Genomic DNA, 20,818 nt, shown 5'->3' on the forward strand with positions numbered 1-20,818 from the left:
ATATGTGAGTTCATTAGCTTGTGTGGTTGTGTTTTTAAAAACAATACAGGAGTTATCAAATAGAACACAAGACCTCTCCAATTATCCTTAAATGTGCTCCACATATTGTCAGGCTTCCCCATCTCACTCTTTTTATAAACTATGTAATAAAACAATTAGTACATAATAGGATGTCTTCCATTAAAATAGAACAAAACTCTACAAATAAATAATTATTCAAACAAAGCCCTGTCAGCTTCTCCTTATTGTTATTTCCCAGATTATTTTAGCCTGGGTGGATTTTTGAGATCAAAGCAAACCTGCACACACTGTTTTTCACAGCTTCTGTGGCAGGCAGGAACTGGTCATCAACCATGAGTTTGGAGGGGCAGGTTCAGAGCAAGGGAAATTTATCCAACAACAGAACAGGAGCAGCAGAATAAACAGCTGCCAAAGGCTTCTAGCCTGCAACTCAAGAGAATATCTCATTCCAATTATTATTATTATTATTTGGATAAAACCAATGACTCAACAGCTGACTGTACATCCAAAAATCCAGGTAAAATATATTCAAAATTAAGATTCCTCTCTCAAAGGATACTTTTTAAAAGTAAAGATATCTGCTATTTCACCTCTATCTTCATTACTATTTTTCTCATTTGCAATATTGAAAAATCAAGGACAGCATTTTCACATTAACCAATCCTGTGGTCTATGTCAAAACATACACTTGGGGTATTCTTAAGTATTACATTACCATGACTCTTTGATTATTTATCTGCTGGGTTCAAGCCAGGGGCATATACATCTTGTAGCACAGAATAATTTCTATACCATTGTGAAGGAGACCTGTGAATTCCTCTACTATTGCTAATATATTTTCCAGACTGAGACATGTCACAACTATATGCATTGTTCCTAAATTATCTACAAGAGTTAAGTAATCCAAACGGAATTTTTAAGAAATTATAATTATTACACACCCGAAGTGTGGAAATATAGTGTAGACATTTTCACATTAACTAGTACTACTGGTAAACTAAATATTTTTAATTATTACGAATTTGTAAAATACAATGAACTGTGATTTTGCATAGTGATTTTTTTCTTGTTTATTTCTTTTTTTTTTTTTTTTTTTGTGGGAATGAACTCTTGAGAGATTTACATCACAAGCAAATCTCAGTTTTTGCTGTACTGCTTCAAGAGAACAATTTCTTTGCAGGTGCTACAGAAACATGAGGGAGATTTGCTTTGTACAGTGAGTGAAGGACTCCTGCAAAAATAGAAACAGCTTCAGATTTCTAGTAAATTATAAATGTCTGACTGGCTGATCTGTTTTGGTTAATTTACAGTATATAGCATATTAGCTGAATTATACACACACAAGGTAGAAACTTGGAAACAATAAATACAGAGCTATGGTGTAAACCATACTAAAGAAATGCAAACTGAAGCTGTGCACTGAGTATCTGGTGTTCTGCTGTCACACCAGCATGGTGTGGCCTTTGTTCTGAGTAAAAGAATTCTGAAATTAAGCTTTGAAACTTGTGTGTTCAAACTTTGTAATCCAGCACCTCAGCTGAAAGGATTTCAAGAATTTACAAAGAGAGCAGAGGTAGGAAGAGAAGGGGAACTGCTAGGAAGGAGAGAGGACTTCAGAAAGGAAACAGGAAAAAAAAGCATTCTTCTGAATGAGCTGTGAAACCACTTGACTCGTTCTGCTTTTTAGCCCCCAAGCTTAGAGACCATGGCCAAACTCCACAGTGAGATATTAAACTGCACTTCTGAAAAAACAAATTTGCAATATGAGAAGATTCCTAATGTCTTCACAGAACTGTTTAGCAGTTGTGCTTTACAAAGGGGTTCCATGTAGTGGAAACAAATCTGAGCTGCTTTTGTTGTCTGAACATCACAGGAATTATTTCTGTTCCTCTGGTGTAAAAGCCCACCTGTACAGACATCATTCCAGGCTGGGTTCCAGCACAAATCTGCCCAACTTCAGCTTGCCTGCTGACAGAGGTTGCCCTTTACTTACTGCATGTAAGAGCAAGGTAAGATCAACTAATCCATGATTATACAACAAGTAGTTTTAATCATGATCAAATCTGTGAAGCCTGGATTTGAACTGGAAATCAAATTACAAAGAGGCCTGTGACCCATTAACATTATCCTCATAGTATGTGACACTCCAATGAAACAGAGTCACATTTTCTGGGGGAAATGCTCTGATTATTAATTCATGAACTGTTTGGAGTAAAGACTCAGTATTTTATTTCATTTTGTTGTATTCAAACAGAAACAATTAAGATTTTACTTTCCACTCCCAGAAGTGCTGTTTGAATAGACAAGACAAACAACCCTGAACACTGTGACCAGTGCCAGAGCTCTTAGGGTATGTTAGAGATTTGTTACCATGAAAACGGAATGCTAATGTTGAATTTCATTTTCCTTAAAGTGATGTTGACATATGCAAAGGCTTTGTTTAAATATTGGAAAAAAGATTGAAACACCAAAATCCATAACTTACTGCAGAATAGTTAATTTAAAATACAAATACTACAGTCAGGACCTGAGCCTTTCCCTCCAGATTTTGGGGGTTTGAGCACTCACTTCATATTTCAATCACATTTCACTAATTTGAAAGGGATCTAGCTTTATCCAGTAATAATTTTAGCTGAACTACATTAAAATGGAAAAAAAACCCACCAAAACAAACCACCTAATTAGTGTTAAGTTTGGACTCATTTAATCTGCTTTTTTTCTGTAAGTATATCAAGTAGTAGTTCGTGTATTGCATTTTTAGCCACATCCCTGAACACCAAACTAAGGTAAACCACTGAAGTGTAGACTGCAAATACTTCTGAATGAATACTCCTTTAAAAATAGTGGTGATTATTTACCCAGTTCAAATACAATTACCCTTCTGAACATTTTGACTTGCCATTGTGTATCAATTACAAGTAACATTTTTATGTGTTTTATCAATACCCAAAAACACCAAACAAATAATTGCTTTGAAAATTAAAACTTAGTATACAGAGTTTCAAACTCCTGCATCATAAACCTTTAATTATGAAACGGACCTTGGAACAAAAAAATAGAGGAATTATAAGTAGAAGTAGACCTTTGTGGATTTTTAAAAATTTTTGTCTCACACAAGAAAAAGCACTTCCTAAAAACCATGGACATTTTTCACATGAAATTAAGTTTGCACCAGTAACATTGTGTAACTGAGGTACCCAACACTATTTATGGTTTGTTTAGTGCATCCTACACACTATGCTAGTTGGTGCCTTTGCTTCCTTGAAAGAAATGGGGATCCTGGCAGAAGCTGAACATTCCAAAGAGCACTGGAATTGCACAGTTAGAGACGTCGTACTGGCAGAATTCCCTTCAGGGGCTGTAAGCACTGAACACCTGTCAGTGAGCAAAGAAGCACAACTAAACCATTCTCCTCCTCTTCCCCCCACAACTCCCACCTGGTTTTCAAGAGAAATGTTAAGGTCTTGACACTTAATTAAAGGGAAAACAAAGTGCTGGTCCTGAGTTAATGAAATTGCTCAGTTATGGTCTCAAATGCCAACAGAGCTGACGTGACCAACAGCTGTGCAAGCACCATCCCACCTCCTGCTGTGGGGGTTCTGCAGGGAGCCTCTGGTGCCTCTGCAAAGTTCCCTCTGAACTCAGGCAAAGTCAAATCCTATCCCACAGCCCAACCTGAAGAGGGAAAGTGCTGCAGGAACTCTGAGGAGTAAAGGAACCCTCATGCACAACACAATTCCTTACTCTCTCCATTTGTCTGTCCTGAGGAAGACAGCAGCAGCTATTTGTAAAAGCAAAGAAAATTAAACATTTTAAAGTCTTTATGTAATTTTTTAACATCGATTCCATCTTCTCTGCAAAGAAAACTCAAAGGTTTTTTCTTCAATTACATACAAACACTGTACATCCCTCTTTCAGGAGATCAAAGCATTTGCATACAAACCCCAGTAATTTTATTATTTATCTGCAGTTTTTGCAAGTGACTATAGCAAGAGTGAGATCCACAGTCTCAGTTCTAAAATCTGTCCTTATTGATGCCAAAGAAAGAAATGCATGAATATGCAAAGCCTATGTACAATTAGAATTAGGATCAAATGCATCTTACTTCCCAGCAACTTTCTGTATTGGTTCTCCATCTTGGAGTCCTGTTACTTTATTATTCTTGGCAGTATGCAGTGTCTCAAAATAAGCCTTGTTCTTCAGCACAAAGAAAACCCTTTGGATGATCTGTGAGGTAGTTTTATCAAGTACCAATGGCTTACAGAATCAATTTTACTACTAAAAATGCAAGGCATTGGGTGTCTAGATTTAACAAAACTGCAAAGCTGGATGGGAAATTGTATAATAAGTTGTCTTTATAATTTTGTCTTGCAACTGAATGAATATTTCGTCTATAGTTTTATTTGTAGCTAACATTCTGAAGCATTTTCTCATTTTCTCCATGTAGGCCTGACATCTTTAAAGACATTTGAGCAAATCCTTAAACTAAAGCCATAATCATATTATCTATTATATTGCAGAATACAATAGACAATTTTTTCAAAAGCATGAATTTCACCCAAAAAACAGCTTTCTTTTTACCGTTTTCAAGTCCATAGCAATGTATTTTTAAAAAAAATACAGAATTGCCTAACAAAACACGTAATTCTTTTAAATTAAATTCCATCAAAACCAACTAAAGGATACATTTTAGATTACACCAAGTTAATCTTGGATCATAATCTTAACATTTGAGCCACAGACCATTAATTCTGTAAGTAAAGAGGCATCATATTCTAAGGATATAAATTTTCTTTGCTGCTCAACATCCACTGTACACTGAATGACTCTTATTGAATTTCTACTTTATTACTACTTGTTCTAACAGGTTGTTTTGTCATTTTGGATTTGCTTTTGGTTTTATTTCTGGTTTTTTTTTTAAACAGAATTATTTTCTATTTTAAGGATGCATCCTGTCTCCCCTTAGGGTTCTTTTCTGCAGACTACTCAATTTCACTTTTCACCCTTTCTTTGACAGTTTCATTGACTTCTAATAATTTTTACTGCTCTGGTGTAGATGCTCCACTTTTCTCCTGATGAGTTGTGATCAGACTGCACACAAAACTGCAGCCAAAGCCACATGCCATGTGAAATTAGCAAAAGGAATATTCCACATGCTCCAGGCAATATTCCTGGCTTACACTGCAGCACAGTGTTCAGCTATTCCACAATATTATGTGGTTTTCAATTCATGTTAAGCCTGTTTCACACAACATACCCTAGAGCCTACTCTAATTAAAAGGCAATGATCAACTCTTTCTAATCTTCTTGATCTCTATTTGTACATTGGATCATTTTTTAAAGGCAGAGTTTTGTATCTTTTATTACACTGTCTGTTATTTCTTTAGATCAGTTCTCCAATAGGTCAGCTTTGGAATCCCACTCCTGTCCTCAGTTGCACTTGCTGTTCCAGCCCCACCAAATCCAGGCCACTTGGTCTGCAAATTCTGTCAGCTTATTTTCTGTTCCATTTTCCAGATCATTAAGGCCAATATATCCCTGCAAAAAAGCCTCTTCAGTATATCTGCATGCTCCTAATCTATTTTTCATTAATTAAAAAAAATTATGTCAGGCCAAATTTCCACAGTTGTTCACAGGAATTAATCTGTGAGACAGTATCCAAAGCCTTTTTAAAACCTAAGTGCTCTTGTGTGTTATCCATGGTACCTCTTATCCTTCCATGGAAGCAATATAGACTGGATTTAAACAATTTTTCCTTGTAAATCCATTTTCCAGTTAATTCTTTCCCCGTTTTCTTGCAGATATTGAGTAAAATTTCAGTTATACACTGCCAACTTCCTTAGGAATATAAGTTTTAGTGTCTAGTCTATGACTTCTTAGCTTTTACTTTTTATCTCATTTGGAACACCGACGTTGTATTTTCCTTTCTCTAGGCTGCAGTCTTATATTGTGACTTGTATTAATTTTCTTAGCTCCATGCCTGCAGTTTTATTATCCCAGGGAAGGGCTGTAGAAATAAGCATTCCCAGTATTATCTGTCAGTCACCTACTCTCTTCTGAACACCAAATCAGTGCTTTCTTAGCCACATTATTACAAATACAAAGTGATTGTCTGTTTAATTTACTACCCTTCCTAACTACTTTGGGACCACCTTTCCAATTCTGTCCCCAGTACAACTGTGCTAATTTATATTCAAATTCAATAATCTGATTAAGTAATCAGTTGGTTTCATCTCCCCTTCTACTTGAGTGCACAGGAACAGCAGTTCTTGTAAATTTTGTACTCTTTTTTCCATAGAACTGAGGAGAAACTTCAGTGTAATCCATTTACCCATGTGATATTTCAACCCAAAGTCTTATTAATTACAAAAGCCATATCTGTTTGATCACTGGATTTTACTTCTCTATTTTTATATACACAATGGCCATAATTGCAAAATCTGTTCCACAGAAACAGATAACTCCTCAACTCCAGTAATGTCCAACACACCTTTAGATAAAGTTTTACAGCAAGTTAAACTTGAGAAAATTTAATTGGGTTGTAATACATGTAGAAATATAATTTAGTGAACATAAAGAAGCTGCAATTGTCCTGCTAAAATTACTTCAAAAAGCAATCAAACATAGAATGAACTCTGAAAGGAACCTGAGAGAATAAAAATAGGAAAGTTTTCAAGAGCATAATGAAATTCACATTATCAAAGGTTCTCTACAATTTTAATGACCTGTGAGTGTCTCTTAATTAATTTAAATGTTTAAAGTAGTACTCTATGCACATTCTTAATCTACAACTACTTATACTATTGATACTGGCTTATTAAGGGCCAGATATGTAAATAGTTTAGACTAATTGTCTGTTACTGCAATTTAATTCAGTCTCATGACAAAGGTTGTAAAATCAGAATAATGCATTCCCTTAAAAAAAAAAATCCTGCTGCTGTTTCACTTGCTGTTTCAGTGATAAACTTCACATCAAAGGGACTCTGTGTTTTAAATGACATGTCAGCTTTTACAGGATATTGCAGTAACACAATATATGTCTGTCCTTGAAGTAAATGTTCTAGCTCAGCTATGACTCATATTTGCATCTACTTAAAAGCACAGGCATTTTTTAGATCACTGTTTAGCTACCAGACACAGAAGAGATGTTAAATCATTTCCATCACCATAGTTCAATGCTATGTAACAGTACAGTTAATACAAACATTTATAATTTTGTTTCAAGGATACAATCTCATGACAATATAGTGGCTTTTTACTGAATGGGATATAATCCAAGTGCCTGAACTTATAAATTGGATAATATGTTCACTCTTAACTTTTGTAAACTTTAAAAGTTCACTTACATTTACTGAAGCAGGCTTGACAATACTAGACAGTGAATTTTACCTCGATTTTCCACATCTTCTCTTTCTCTATTTTGTAGTAAATGCATATGCAAATGCAGGATTTCAATTGCATTTATTTCTTCTATATATTCCTCACCAAACTCCATGGAACTGACCAAATTCATGCTCTTAGTTCCTTTGTGGTATAAAGAAAATTTAAATGAATCATAATCTCAGTAAGTATAAATCAATTTTACCCTTCCCAATAAAACATTTAAATGGCTTATGGAACACTTTTCAGTAGATGTTCATGTTCATTCATGCTGAATCATTTTAAGAAAGAATGTAAGTTATATAACACACAGCAGAACTTAAAAAGATTTCTTTATATAGATCAGAGGAGATGAGACACCACACAAGCTTGATTCCAAGTATCACAGAAATTCACCTAAGGAAGGGAAGGCTCTCCTTTATACCTCATCCTTTTCATGGGAACAAATACTTAAGATACCTAAACACTTGAATAAGAACACACTATTTTAATCCAGTACATTGGATTAGAACTGCAGTTCAATAAATGTGCACTACAGAACAGAATTCTGTCTCTTCTGTTTTAAACATAATTTTAACTCACCTCTTTGCACTCTAGACATTCATCACTCCCTCTGTCATTTAATTCTTACATCCTAAGCAGCAATTCACATGCACTATCCAAGCTGGAATCCTTTATTAGGGGAAAGGAAATATTTAGAAATAATAGATGCAGGAAATGTGAAGTGAAAAATAACTATTGTTCCATTTGGAAGAGATGCTAATCTCACACCTAAAGTTTTAAACTATTGCTTAGCCATGGAAAATTCTAGTACATTCAAACATGCCCATATTTTCTGATTCCTTATTTCTGGAACTAGCCCAGTTTTCTAATCCATTGATTAAATAAAGACATCAGGGCCTCTGGTGGGACTCCTTTGGGAAACATAACATCTGTAAAAACACAGATGCTTGCCAGAACCTGTCAACTAACTGTGCTCATGAATGTCAAAGAACAAGAGCCAGACAGGCACACTGCCTGTGCAAAGTTTATATTTTGGGGGTGAAGCATAAATCTGATGAAGTTTTCCATAAAAATCCTGATGACTTCGGTAGAAACAGAAATACAAAAATTATTGCTTCTTGGATAACAAAATTTTCTCTGTTCAGAAGTCAGAATGAAGAGAGGAGGTACCTCTAAGAGTCTAGCATGGAAATTTTCCACCACTGCATGAAAAACAGGGAAAGTGGAGATGGACTGACTGGCACGTGGCTCTGATACTAATAGGTGTGGGGACAGTATGGAGAAATTTTTGTTATACATGGTGCAAAATATTTCAGTAAGCAACAGAAGAGATACAGACAGATATAGATTTTTTTTTATTTGAGGGCTCAGGAGCAGAAAAAAGAATGAAAACTGAACTAAAATGGTATGTTTGTCTGTGGAGACATGCACTGATAAAGTGAAATAGATGAAATGCTCTTGCAAAGCCAGACAGAAACCTACAAAAATTAATTACCATGGATATATTCTTGTGGAGACAGGAAAAGATTGAATTGCTTCTGACTATATCATCATCAACCAAAGCTCTTTTCCTCCCAGTTTAAACTCTAACTGTAGTTCTCAAACAAAAATAGAGCAGAGTAACAGTTTTGAAAGCTTCTGAAATTTTAGATATTACAATGTTTACCCTAATTTGAAAAAATAAAAAGCATTGTTATGTAGTCCCAAAATGGAAACCAATAAATAAAACAATCAAAATAAATTAAACACTCTTTTCCATAATAAAAAAATATTCAATCAGAAATTAATATTGATTTTGCACAACTTCCAAACTGAATCAGTAACTCACCTCTGGAATACTCAGATTTAGAAGCCCTGACTAGGAGGAAACTACCAGTTTTTTGCCCTTAGTCTTGCAAATATTGTCCCCTTTAGTACCAGCTGGAACATTCTGAAATGCTGGAAAAGTTTGCAAGCATTATGGAACACATCAGGATTTCTCAAGTTACAAAAGAAACACATCAGAGCAAGAAGAAATTACAGCCAGTGCTTTTTCTCTGCTAAGTGATTACATTGGATTCTCAAAAAGTAGACTGCTAGCTTCAATTAATCAGAGTTCCTGTAATTCCCTGAAAATTTAATTGTGATAGAAACTTGTATTAAAAAAAAACCCAAAACTTGTTACCTACCTGTCCTATTTACTTCAGCTAAGCAGGAGTTCTTTTAATCACATTGGACAGGTGTCTTTCACCTGTATAAAGAGGACTGATACTTACAGCTGGAAAGAGAACAGTACCTTTAGATCTCTCCTGCCCATCTTCTTCTCTGCATCTTTGTCTGGATCACAGGAAGAGCTTGCAACAACGATGAATTTTTGCTGCCTGGTTTCCCGAAGAGCTTTCTGGCTGGGACCTTCAAACCCTTTCTTCCTTGTACAATCATGACCTACTATAAAATAAAACCAACAACAATATCATCAGAATGCTTTTAATTTACTCTTCTGGAAGCTATTTCCTTACTTTATATTAGCAAGAAATGTGAAATTCTCAAAGAAACACCACTTTAAATAAGAAGATATTCAGGTTAGTGTGCCATCCATATCAAGTTTTCCCGGGCTACACATATCTCTGCTCCACAAACACTTTCACCCTATTCAAAGGGTACCCTAGACTTAGCCCCAAAAATGCAATAATCTTGCAGTACAAAGAGATTCACAGGGAAATGGATGCATTCTTTAATATCCCTCAGAGCCACAGGAAGCATCAGCTCACTGCATCCTATCCACTATCCACCACCAATGCAATATTCTGATTTACAGCCCACAATTCCTTTTGTTTCCCTGCACTTTCTGCCAACCCACCTTTCAAACAAGGAATTACTGATGAATAGGTAACTCAGCAAAGAAATCCTAAGCAGGTAACACAGCTTTAAATCATCAAATATTGAAAGGGATAGGATGAAGAGTACAGCACACGTGGACTATAGCAGGAGGCATCTGCCATGACCTGGCAGAAAGGACACTGCTCTCTGACAGCCTTTGCACTGGCACTCACACAAATCCAAACAGAGCCCTTTGGGATCCCTGCATCTTGTTGCAGTGCTCTGTTGGATGTACATGGGTCTACATGAAAAAGAATGTAATGCCGATTTCCAACAGGATTTGGGAGTTTATATCCCTTGCAGTTCTTTGAAAAAAAAATCTCTGACTGAAGAACCCATTATACAGCTAAAATAGGCTGAAACAAATCTACTTCACATTATGCATTTCCAAATGATTGCTCTTGTAAAATGGTTTTATTGAGACCTTTACACCAAAATGCAAACCTGATGATTTAAAGCAAGGAAAAAAAAAAATCCCAAACACTCCCTCCACTCTTGGGAAAAAAAAAAAAAACAGAGCAAGCAACACAAAATCTTCCTGCATATCCAACCTGAGTATAACTGGAACTGGTAGAAAAAACTAGGCCTGGATTAAAAAACTTTAGTGTTTATGTTTTAAAAGTTGAAGCTACTGTCACAGATATCCCAAATAATAACTTCCTCTGAGGAACAGTAAACAGAAAAATTGTTTTGTAAGTCTAAACCCTTCTACTCACTTAGTAACTGCTATCCACGAGCATGTTGCTCACAGAGTATTTGGTTTGTTGGACCTTTTGAGACACACATACCTATAAAGCCACAGGGTTATGACAGTTCTGGAGCTTTAAAAGTCAGTAACTATGAAAAAAAAGAAAGAATGAGCTCCAAAGAACTGTTGCACTTAGATATCAACAGCTTAGGTTCAAAGACTTTCTATTCTGACTGCACTGCACATGGAATGGGCACAACCAGGCTAATTTTAAATTTCTTTTTGCATGACCTCCTAACTGCAACTGCATCAGATCAAGGAAAGGAAAAGCACGGTTAACAGTCTTAGCAATGAGTTAATTCAACCATGAGCAAAGCAACTCAATGAGTTCAGCTTCTGAATATAATTGGGTAATAAATAAGCAGCTGTTGTTTTTAGAAAATACAAGAAGAGTACTGAGCAAGGAGCAGTTTTATAACATATTTAGAACCAGCTGCCATAGCAGTGTTCACTTAGGTTTATAAGCAAGCCACAGTCACCACTGCTAAACTCCTGCAGGCAAAAGGGGTCATTTTTTTAGATCATCACTTAACATTGTGTTTTGATCTGTGAGGAAGGGTGCAAGCACTGTTAATACACACCAATACCATAAATAAAATATCAGCTCTCTCACTTTGATAATTAGATTCCTCTATGTATGATCTTGCTACCATATCAGGAAGGATCAGATTTAAAACACAACCAGTTTTTAATGCAAATCCTCCTTTTTAAAAAATCCATTACTTTTAAAAAAGTAATCTGAACTCAAAGTACAATTTTTTTCTCAGAGCTGATTTCTGAGTGGGCATCAGAGAGAGAGAACTAGCCCATGGGATGACAAAGTCCTAAAAATAATTGCTAACTAGTTCCTCACCAACTAATTTATGTCCTTCATATCATTTTGAAACAAGCAAGGTAAGAATTAGGTTTCTTTAGATGTCTTAAAAATTATTAGATGTTCGTATCTTGAAGGATTTCTGTATAAAGCAGAACAGCAGCCTGACATGAGACAGCAAAAAACTGCTAGTAAATAAATTACATGGTCTGTATTGTGGATGCTATCTTCAATTGCTTGAAATGCAGCAGGATGAAAGCTCCCACATCAAATGCCTAAGTAATAAAGTCGAGAATAGTTGCCCTAAAATTAAGTAATGTTAATTTTTTTTCTACCTAGCTGCCAGATACAAATTTACAATGCAAACTCACCATGAATACTAAGAAGTTCCCCTTTGTTCTTTATTGTGCACTGTATGACTCAGAGAGAGAAAAAAAAAGCAGCCCCAAAATCCAAAACCAAACCCACAATCACTGAATGGTTTGGGTTGCAAGGTGCTTTAAAGCTCATCCACTTCCACCCCTCTGCCATGGGCAGTGACACATTCCATCATCCCAGCTTCCTCCAAGCCCTGTCTAGACTGGTCTTGGGCACTTCCAGGGATGGGGCACCCACAGCTTCTCTGGACAGCCTGTGCCTCACCACCCTCACAGGGAAGAATTTCTTCCTAATATCTAATTTAAACTTACTATCTCTCAGCATGAAGCCATTCCCTCTTGTCCTATCACTACATGCCCTTGTAAAAAGTTCCTCTACAGCTTTCTTGGAGCATATGTGCAGAACCTCAAATTCAGCAAATCCAAAACGAATTAAAAGCCAATCTCAGTGCTTCTAGCCAAGCCAGCATTCCAGGTGTTCCACGGTCAAGCCAGGCTGTGAGACAAATGCAGCCTCAGGAGCAGTGAAGGGCAATCCCCTGCTGCTGCTGGGCAGGGCCCTCCTTCCTTCAGGCTCTGCACTGCAGTGAAAGCAGACACCTCCCCGGAGAGGCAGCTCAGCTTGGCCAATCTGCCACTCTGGGTCTGCACTGCCCTCTAACTCAAACATCCCAATGCACAGAAGTCAGCCCAGAAGACTGAAAAGTGCAGCTGGAAGTTTCCTTCCAGCCCAGATTTCCAACTCCAACAGAAATCTGAATTTTGAGAAAAATTAAACTAACATTTTTCCAGTATCCACGAGAAATCCATGTTTCTCAGGATTATACTCTCTCACGAATAAGAATATGATTACCTTTCAAGAGGCAGCAGACAGTATTTTAAAGAGATAATATTACCCACTGAGACATGAGTATGACCTACAGAGGGCAATAAAAATTATGTAGTATTAGAGGACAAAGCACTGAAACAAAATGAATTTAAATACTGATTAATTTATGATACCCAAGGTATGAAGCAAATTAAGACTTGTAGAAGCATGTGGGTGGCTGATGAGCTTAATTTGTGTTGGAGAGTGACAAGGGTTTTTTTAATATAATTATTTATCAAATGGCTCCCTTGCTTGTCACTTCTTGGTATTACAAAGTGTTTTCAAGATTTCTGGAGAATAAACAAGACTGAACAGCCAGAGAGTGGTTTTTAGGATCCAACAACAAATGAAAGTATGTTGATGAAGAAATGAAAATGTTTAATATTAAAAGGAGACAGATCCATCCACACTGTAAAACATGAGCACGGGGAAGACCCCACACTCCATATCCTCAAGCCAGAGTCTATCTTAATAGGAAAGGAAGGCAATGCTTCCTAACCTCTTCACTCAACTACAAACACAAAAAAAAACCCAAAATAAATTTATGTGACTATTATTCTTTTTCTCAGCCTTGTGTTTCTAGAGGAACTTTACACAATGACAGTAATTCCATGAACATGGGAAGTAATGAAGCTTCATTGTCAAAAGCTGGGGTAACTCATTGGCTTTTCACCTGGGGTGTATCACAAGTGCCAAAGGAGGTTTAGGCTTTAACACATGGAAAAAAACCCAAACAAACAAACAAACAAAAAAACCCAAAAAAACCCCAAAAAACCCAAAACAAAAAAAAAAAAAAAACACCCACAAAAAAACCCCAAACAAACAAAACAAACAAACAAAAAAAAAAACCAAAAAGCCAAACCATCAAAAAAGTATTGTATCATCTTAGCAACATTCTGTAAAAATGAGAGTTTGAATTCCATAATACCAGGATTTTCAAAATGTTTCCAAACCACAATGTTTGCTTTCTGAAGGGTGAGCTGGGAAAGAACACATGCACACACACAGAAAAGGGAATATCAGCAGACACAGTAACAAAATCAGTCACAAAATAGATTTCAAGGACAAAGTCCTTCCAAGTTACTCATATATTCCATATTGCCTTCAGGAGTCTCACTCTCCTTAGTGAATACACTTCAAAATAAACTATCCAAATGATAAAACTGCTGCTCAGACACCAGGTCAGCTGATAAAACGTAGGACAAGTATTTTTGATTTACTGTTACACCATATTTTGAGATGCATCACATCAATAAAAAAAATACATAACTAGTCTAAGCCTGGTGATGGGAATATTTTACCTTTTGTCTCAGAGATCTGCTTAGCATATCCAGACTCCAAACTTTCTAACGCAGCCTGCAAACCTGTAACCTAATTTTAAAAAGAGGAAAGAACAAGAGGAAGCAATATGAAAATGTAATTTGAAAACATTATTTTTGAAGTGTCTGTTCACAACACACAGCATTCATGCTGGTGTACTTCATTAATCCCATCTATAATTTTTAGCTCTTCATTATTGTCTCTAAGTTATGAACATAACTCCTAATCCAAGATTTTGGAAAGACCCAGAGCAACAATACAATAGAACACAAGGCACCGAGAATCTCTCAAAACACTTTTACAACTCTATTAAAATAATGCAGAACAACTCTGTTGAAATAATGCAGACATACAGAATACCAGGGTTCTGACTACACCAGCAACTTTCAGAACTGCTGTCACTGCACCGATCTCAAATTTAATGGCACAATAGGACTTACAGCTTCATCACAACAAAATGTCACAAAATATGGTGTTATGCATTACAAAAAACTCATTGCTCTGGAATCAATGCGGTTCACAACTGCAGAGGTCCTCCACATACATATACATACACATATATATATGTATACACATATATATGCACACAAACACACACACACACACACACATATATATATATGCGTCCCTGAAATTTCATAGCATTGGAACTGTTCCATGTTTTGTACTTCTGATTCAGCAGAACTCCATACGAGCGTAAACTTCCTTTTTCTATATGTCATTTTCTTTTTCTTATTGAAATTTGAAACATATAATCCTCACTGTTTTATAAGTAAGCCCTGAGGTGACCAGAGAAAAACTGAAGGAAGAGGAAAGGAGGAAATGAGAGATGAAGACTATCAGAAGAGGGTGTCAGCATGGTAAATTCCTTTCATTTTACCCACATATAATTGATGCTACTGCTGAAACAATTGCAGGAATATAATTGTATAAAATATAACTATATAAAATATAATTTGGGTGGGGATTTTTCTTTTTTTTTCCTACTTCTTTCCTTAAACACATGCAAGGTAATTTTCTTTCTGTGATACCTCCTACCTGTGCTCATACTGCTTACTGTCAAAGAGGCAGAATATCTTGTATACATCAGGTAAGATTACAGAAGAAAAGGTAATGTTCAAATATTCCACTCAAGACAGAAAAACTGTCTCTGATCTCTTCATGTATTTTTTCTGAACTAGCAGGTCACTCCTGGGTATATTTAGGAAAAAAGCAGTAAGAAAAGAAGTAAAATAAGTCACTTCCAAAGGCATTGATGGAAGCATGGGAATGGGTGTGAATATCACACCTGCTGCACACTGCTGGCTCATGTAGAGGTGCACTCATGTAGAGCAGCACTGAGCAAGTACACACAGACATCTATAGCTCTGTGGCACTATGTTTCACATACTTTCACTGCTAATATTTCACCAAATCATGAAACTCACAAAATGCTCTGCTTCAGAAGGCTCCATAAGCTTTACCAGAAATATCCTGTGTATTTACCAAAGTAAAAACCAGAAGCTTCCCTACAGCTATGCAAGTGGTATTCACTACATTTTTACCTGCCCCATTGCTTTGTCTCTCTCCAAACTGGTTAACATTTTCTGTGTCAGTGAATTCTGGTACTTTTCTGACAGCTGCTTCAGCATTGGTTCATAGGATGCATAATGTGCCTTCAGCCTGTGAGCAAGAGGAGGAAAAATTATTCCTCACAGATGAGTTAAGTCAGAGATTTATATCTGCATAACTTTTCCCCTACCCAAACAAATGAGTAAAATTACCAAAAGGTCAACACAGAGGAGACAGCAAAGCTGTTTAGTATGTTACTAACCAACTGCAATACCACAACAAAGGCGAAAAAAAAACCAAGTTAGATGAATGAATAAGAGGATTCACAGCTTGTTTGGTCATGTCTTAAAATAACCCATCCAATTTTGTCCTTTTGTTAATCCTTCATACACATACTGCACATTAATTTTGGCTAATTTGTTTTCTTAGATGGATTGTATTTCACTGGAAGAAAGAGAACTACAGCTGTTATCTGACTACCAAATAAGATCCTCATCTGCACAAACCAGTCATAATATGATTCCAATTCATTTCTTCACTACACAATACACTATGAATACTTTTGCACTTTAATTCTTCAGACAAACTATGATTCAGACAAGCAATCTCTCACAGAAACACGTGACACCACCAGCTCCAGAACCACTGCACCATGCAAAATGCTGAGTCACAGAGGACAAATCAGTGCAGTGCTCTCCTGCATCAGCATGCATGCATTCCAAGGGTGGGGATGTAGAACAGGGAGCTGGAATTACATGCACTGATGCATAACAACACCATCAGAACTCGGGGAATTTACTGGGGCTCCAGATGTAAGCTTTTCCCCAGTGTTATTTTAAAACATGTGTGAAGAAAAGATTCTAAACTCAGTTCCTATTTAGAAATTAAATCACTATAACTCAGTAGCAATAGACTAGTCTAGGCTTATTTGCAAGCAAAGCAACACAGCAAGTTTCTTACTCAGAGTTCAAGATGACAGAAAATGACAGCTATGAAAATCAGGAATGCAAAGGTTCTGAACTTGGTGTGATACCCATTATCCTTAAAACAGGCAAAAATTCTAAACAGAAATCACCACCTATTTATGGCAAAAGATCTGGGTAAAAAAAAAACCAACTAATTTTTGTTTCCAACTATTAGAAATACTATGTATTCATTAATGCATATTGCATCATAGAAAATCCACCACAAATAAATAATTGGAAATTCTTTGATCTGTGTGTCACGATGGTCAGATGGAGCTGCTGTTTACCAGGACATACCTAAATGCAGCTAGACTCACTTCAGATTTCTTAGTGTTATCTCATTATCAGGCAACAATTTAAAACATTATATTTAGTGCTATGTGAATAGCAACTAAAATTATTTTGTACCTTTTCAAGTCAGAAACCAGCCTGTTTTTCTCCTGGACCACTCGTTTATGATTCATTCGATGAAAGTCCCGTTCTTTCTGCATTTTTTGGAGAGCCTCTTCTGTTTTACTGTGTGTAAAAACAGAAAATGCAAGGCAGCAGTGTTAGTCTGCTCCTCTGAATTGCATCAAGGTATGCTGAATACAAATGGAAGTAATTTTCAGATCTGCACATGTCTACTCTGTCTAAGCTGGAAGATCTTGGTAGTACAACCTGAGCTGAAGAATATATACTTTTGAAGTCTTCTTGCTGCCAGCTGAGGCTCAAATCCATGGGTACTCTGCAATTTCCCTCAGATCCTTCAGACAGAGCCCATAACAATGCTAGCATTATAAATCTCAGCACAAGGAGTCTCATGGAGGTACAAAAAACAATCCTCTTGTTTAAAATTCTGTGTAAAAGTGTATTGATAATACTGATAATTGATTGAAAATACTGATTTTTAAGAAAATATTTACATCACAATTATATTGTTGCCTTGCAGATTAATTTCGAGAGCCTTCTGGAAAAAGTTGGGCCAAAAATGTTTTAGGCTCTCTTCAATCATGTTTCTAACCTGTCCCCAGGTGTTTCCTGGATGTGAGAGCAAGCAGCAAAAGGACTCTGTATCAAAATTAATTGTAAATATACTGATAACCTGCTATTATCTGAGCACATTCTACACACAGCCATGGGACACCCTGAGATGCTATGTTCCATAAACTTGAAAAGAAAATACTCTGCATATATTCAGTGCATTTTCTCCTTGCTTTTACTGATATGGGTTTGGCAGGAAAGATTAGTAGATTAATTGTTTACGTGCAAAGGAAGCTTGAAAGTATCTTGCACTAAAAATTAGATATTTGCTTCTTGCAGAAATAAAGCTCATTTCCTCTGCAACTAGAGCTGAAGAATTAGGTAAAACCAAAATGAAAACTGAGTATGCCAAAATCAGAGGTCCAGGAAGAAGATCCATAACTGCCAGTGCATTATATTTAATAATTTAAAATATAAATGATTTACTAATACAAAGAACTGATATTTGCTGTATATGCAAGCACTCTGTGTGTTACCTATACAAAGTAGCATAGTGACACACGTACATGTCTATGAGAATAGGTGCTTGTAGCACAGGCTGAAGGAGAGCCCAGTGGATTCTTGCCAGCAGCTCTGGGTGAGAGCAGGCAGGATCAGGGACTGGGCAGGGCTGCCCCTCCCACAGGAGCCCCGGGCACACACATCCCAGTGTGTGCACACACACCACGAGCTGGGAAACAGAGCAGCTCCAGCCCACATTAATGATTCTGCTCAGGCTTCTACCAGCATCTGAGAGCTAAATGAATCAGTGGTCTCGGGATAGTTCTGGGAAACAACTCCCTCCCAGAATCACCGGGTTGGAAGAGACCTTAAAGGTCATCGAGTCCAACCTGTTCCCTGACATCTCAACTAAAGCCTGGCACCCAGTGCCACATCCAGTCTTTTTTGAAACACATCCAGGGATGGTGACTCCACCACCACCCCAGGCAGACAATTCCAGTACTTTATCACTTTTTCAATAAAAAACTTCTTCCTTATATCCAACCTCTGTTTCCCTTTACACAGTTTGAGGCTGTGTCCTCTGGTTCTGTCATTTGCTGCCTGGAGAAAGAGACCAAACCTCACCTGACCACAGCCACCTTTCAGGGAGCTGTAGAGGGTGATAAGGTCACCTCTGAGTCTCCTTTTCTCCAGGCTAAGCACCCCCAGCTCCCTCAGTTGTTCCTCACTGGGCTTGTGTTCCAAGCCCCTCACCAGCCTTGTTGCCTCCTCTGGGCATGCCCAAGCATCTCAAAATCTGACTCGCCTAAAAGACCTTGAATGCAAACCCTGCCTCTTCAGAGCTCAGCAGATGGCTTGTTCTGAGCATAAAAGATGTTGCTACAGCCATAGAAAAGCCAATATCCATTCCTTTTAGGGAAGATATATGTCAAAGTCTGCAGGTATCTCCATTTAAACTTCTCTCAAGCAAGTACTTATGTTAAAATAGCAAACGAGGACAGGGTGCAACAAACCCAAGTAGAGATTTTCAGAGGCAAGTTGCAAGCCCTGATCTCACTGAATTTAGGTGGGACTACAATCTCCAAGATGCTGCAAGTTGTAGCTCTAAAATTTTAATTGAAATAAAAACAATTTTAGAAAACATATACATTCAGGCTTTTACTCTATCTAGTTTACATGGCACTTAGCAGCAAAATGCTAAATGCACCATGTAATTAAACAGCTGCATTTAAATATGGTACACAACACAAAAAGTGTGCCCTTTTTTTTTTTTTCATGGTGTAAGTGGAAAAATATGTGCAGCAATAGTTAGATTTTGGTACAGAAACAGGAGATGAACTGGGAATTTTGTTGCTAATGTCACTAGCCAAAGTAATAAATATGACTTCCAGGATTACTTTATATTTTGACCATAACTTTGGCTGTAAGCTGGGTGTGTATCTGTGAGCATGCTTACAAAAAGGAAAGAAAGGTACCTGCAGACGTTTACACTTCTTAACTGATGCTGTGAACTCAACCACATACGTCAGACAAAAGCTTGATACAACTTTGATTCCATCTACATAAGAAATTCCTAAACATTTAAAGAGCTTTTAAATATCAAAGTTCACAGTCCCTGTGACCAACACAACTTTATCCTGACACAACATTTGTCTGACTGCATATATTTAAATAAACAGGCAACAGATAGGGTCTGGCCATAGGAAAACAAAAACATCTGGTATTCAAAAGATTTCATATCATCAGATAGGCAGAGTTTAACATGGCTATGAAAATGCAATCTATTATCAGTTCAGAAAAATGTTACCAGAATATTAAGTGACCAGGCATCACTGAAGATGATTAATTAGAATTAACTAGTCCCGCTTAACAGTTAACAATTTTCAGTGTTATTTACAAAATTTTTCTTCATATTGGGAGGAAAGCCCATGCTTCCATTAGGGAAACATTCAGCAGGTAACACCCTTTAGCAATCAACTGGGGCTCAAGATAAAAGAAAGGGAGCATATTTGAGGTACCCTTCAACTAGTGTCACAAGGCAAACCAATGTAAAATTAGTTTTGCTTTCTGTCACCACACAATGGTCATTTTTAGAAATCATTTTAAAATAAAGATTAGAAGTCTATCTAAACCTTAAGGTAAAACTATATGTAGTTTTGGAGTAAAGGGATTATGCTGATATTTATTTCTTTTAATGTATGCAGAGACATCAAGATGCCTTCAGACATTGCACAAGCTATAAAAAATACATGCTCATGATACAGAGGAAATGAAGCTAACTGTAATTTTCTCTTTAAATAATGAAACACCACAGTGAAATCTAACCAACAGCCTGCAATCTACTCAATTTGCCCCCCTGCTTGCAAGCAATCATGTAAATACTGTATTAAAATACCCAAAATACAATTAAAGTTAAATTCTAGACACTAAATGTCTTCCACCAATTGC

General features: G+C 36.8%; 1 protein-coding gene across 1 annotated transcript in view; it reads right to left on the reverse strand.

The window, feature by feature from the left end:
* Positions 1–20,818, reverse strand: part of SPAG16 (sperm associated antigen 16) — a 363,638-nt gene that overhangs the window by 327,653 nt on the left and 15,167 nt on the right. Inside the window, exons 6-9 of the mRNA XM_030278464.4 lie at positions 17,315–17,422; positions 15,935–16,052; positions 14,372–14,441; positions 9,680–9,831 (exon numbers count right to left, since the gene is read on the reverse strand). Of these exons, the coding sequence (XP_030134324.4) occupies positions 9,680–9,831; positions 14,372–14,441; positions 15,935–16,052; positions 17,315–17,422 (448 nt within the window). The remainder of the gene's footprint in view (positions 1–9,679; positions 9,832–14,371; positions 14,442–15,934; positions 16,053–17,314; positions 17,423–20,818) is intronic.

This window comes from Taeniopygia guttata, chromosome 7, assembly GCF_048771995.1.
Source record: "Taeniopygia guttata chromosome 7, bTaeGut7.mat, whole genome shotgun sequence".
NCBI lineage: Eukaryota > Metazoa > Chordata > Aves > Passeriformes > Estrildidae > Taeniopygia > Taeniopygia guttata.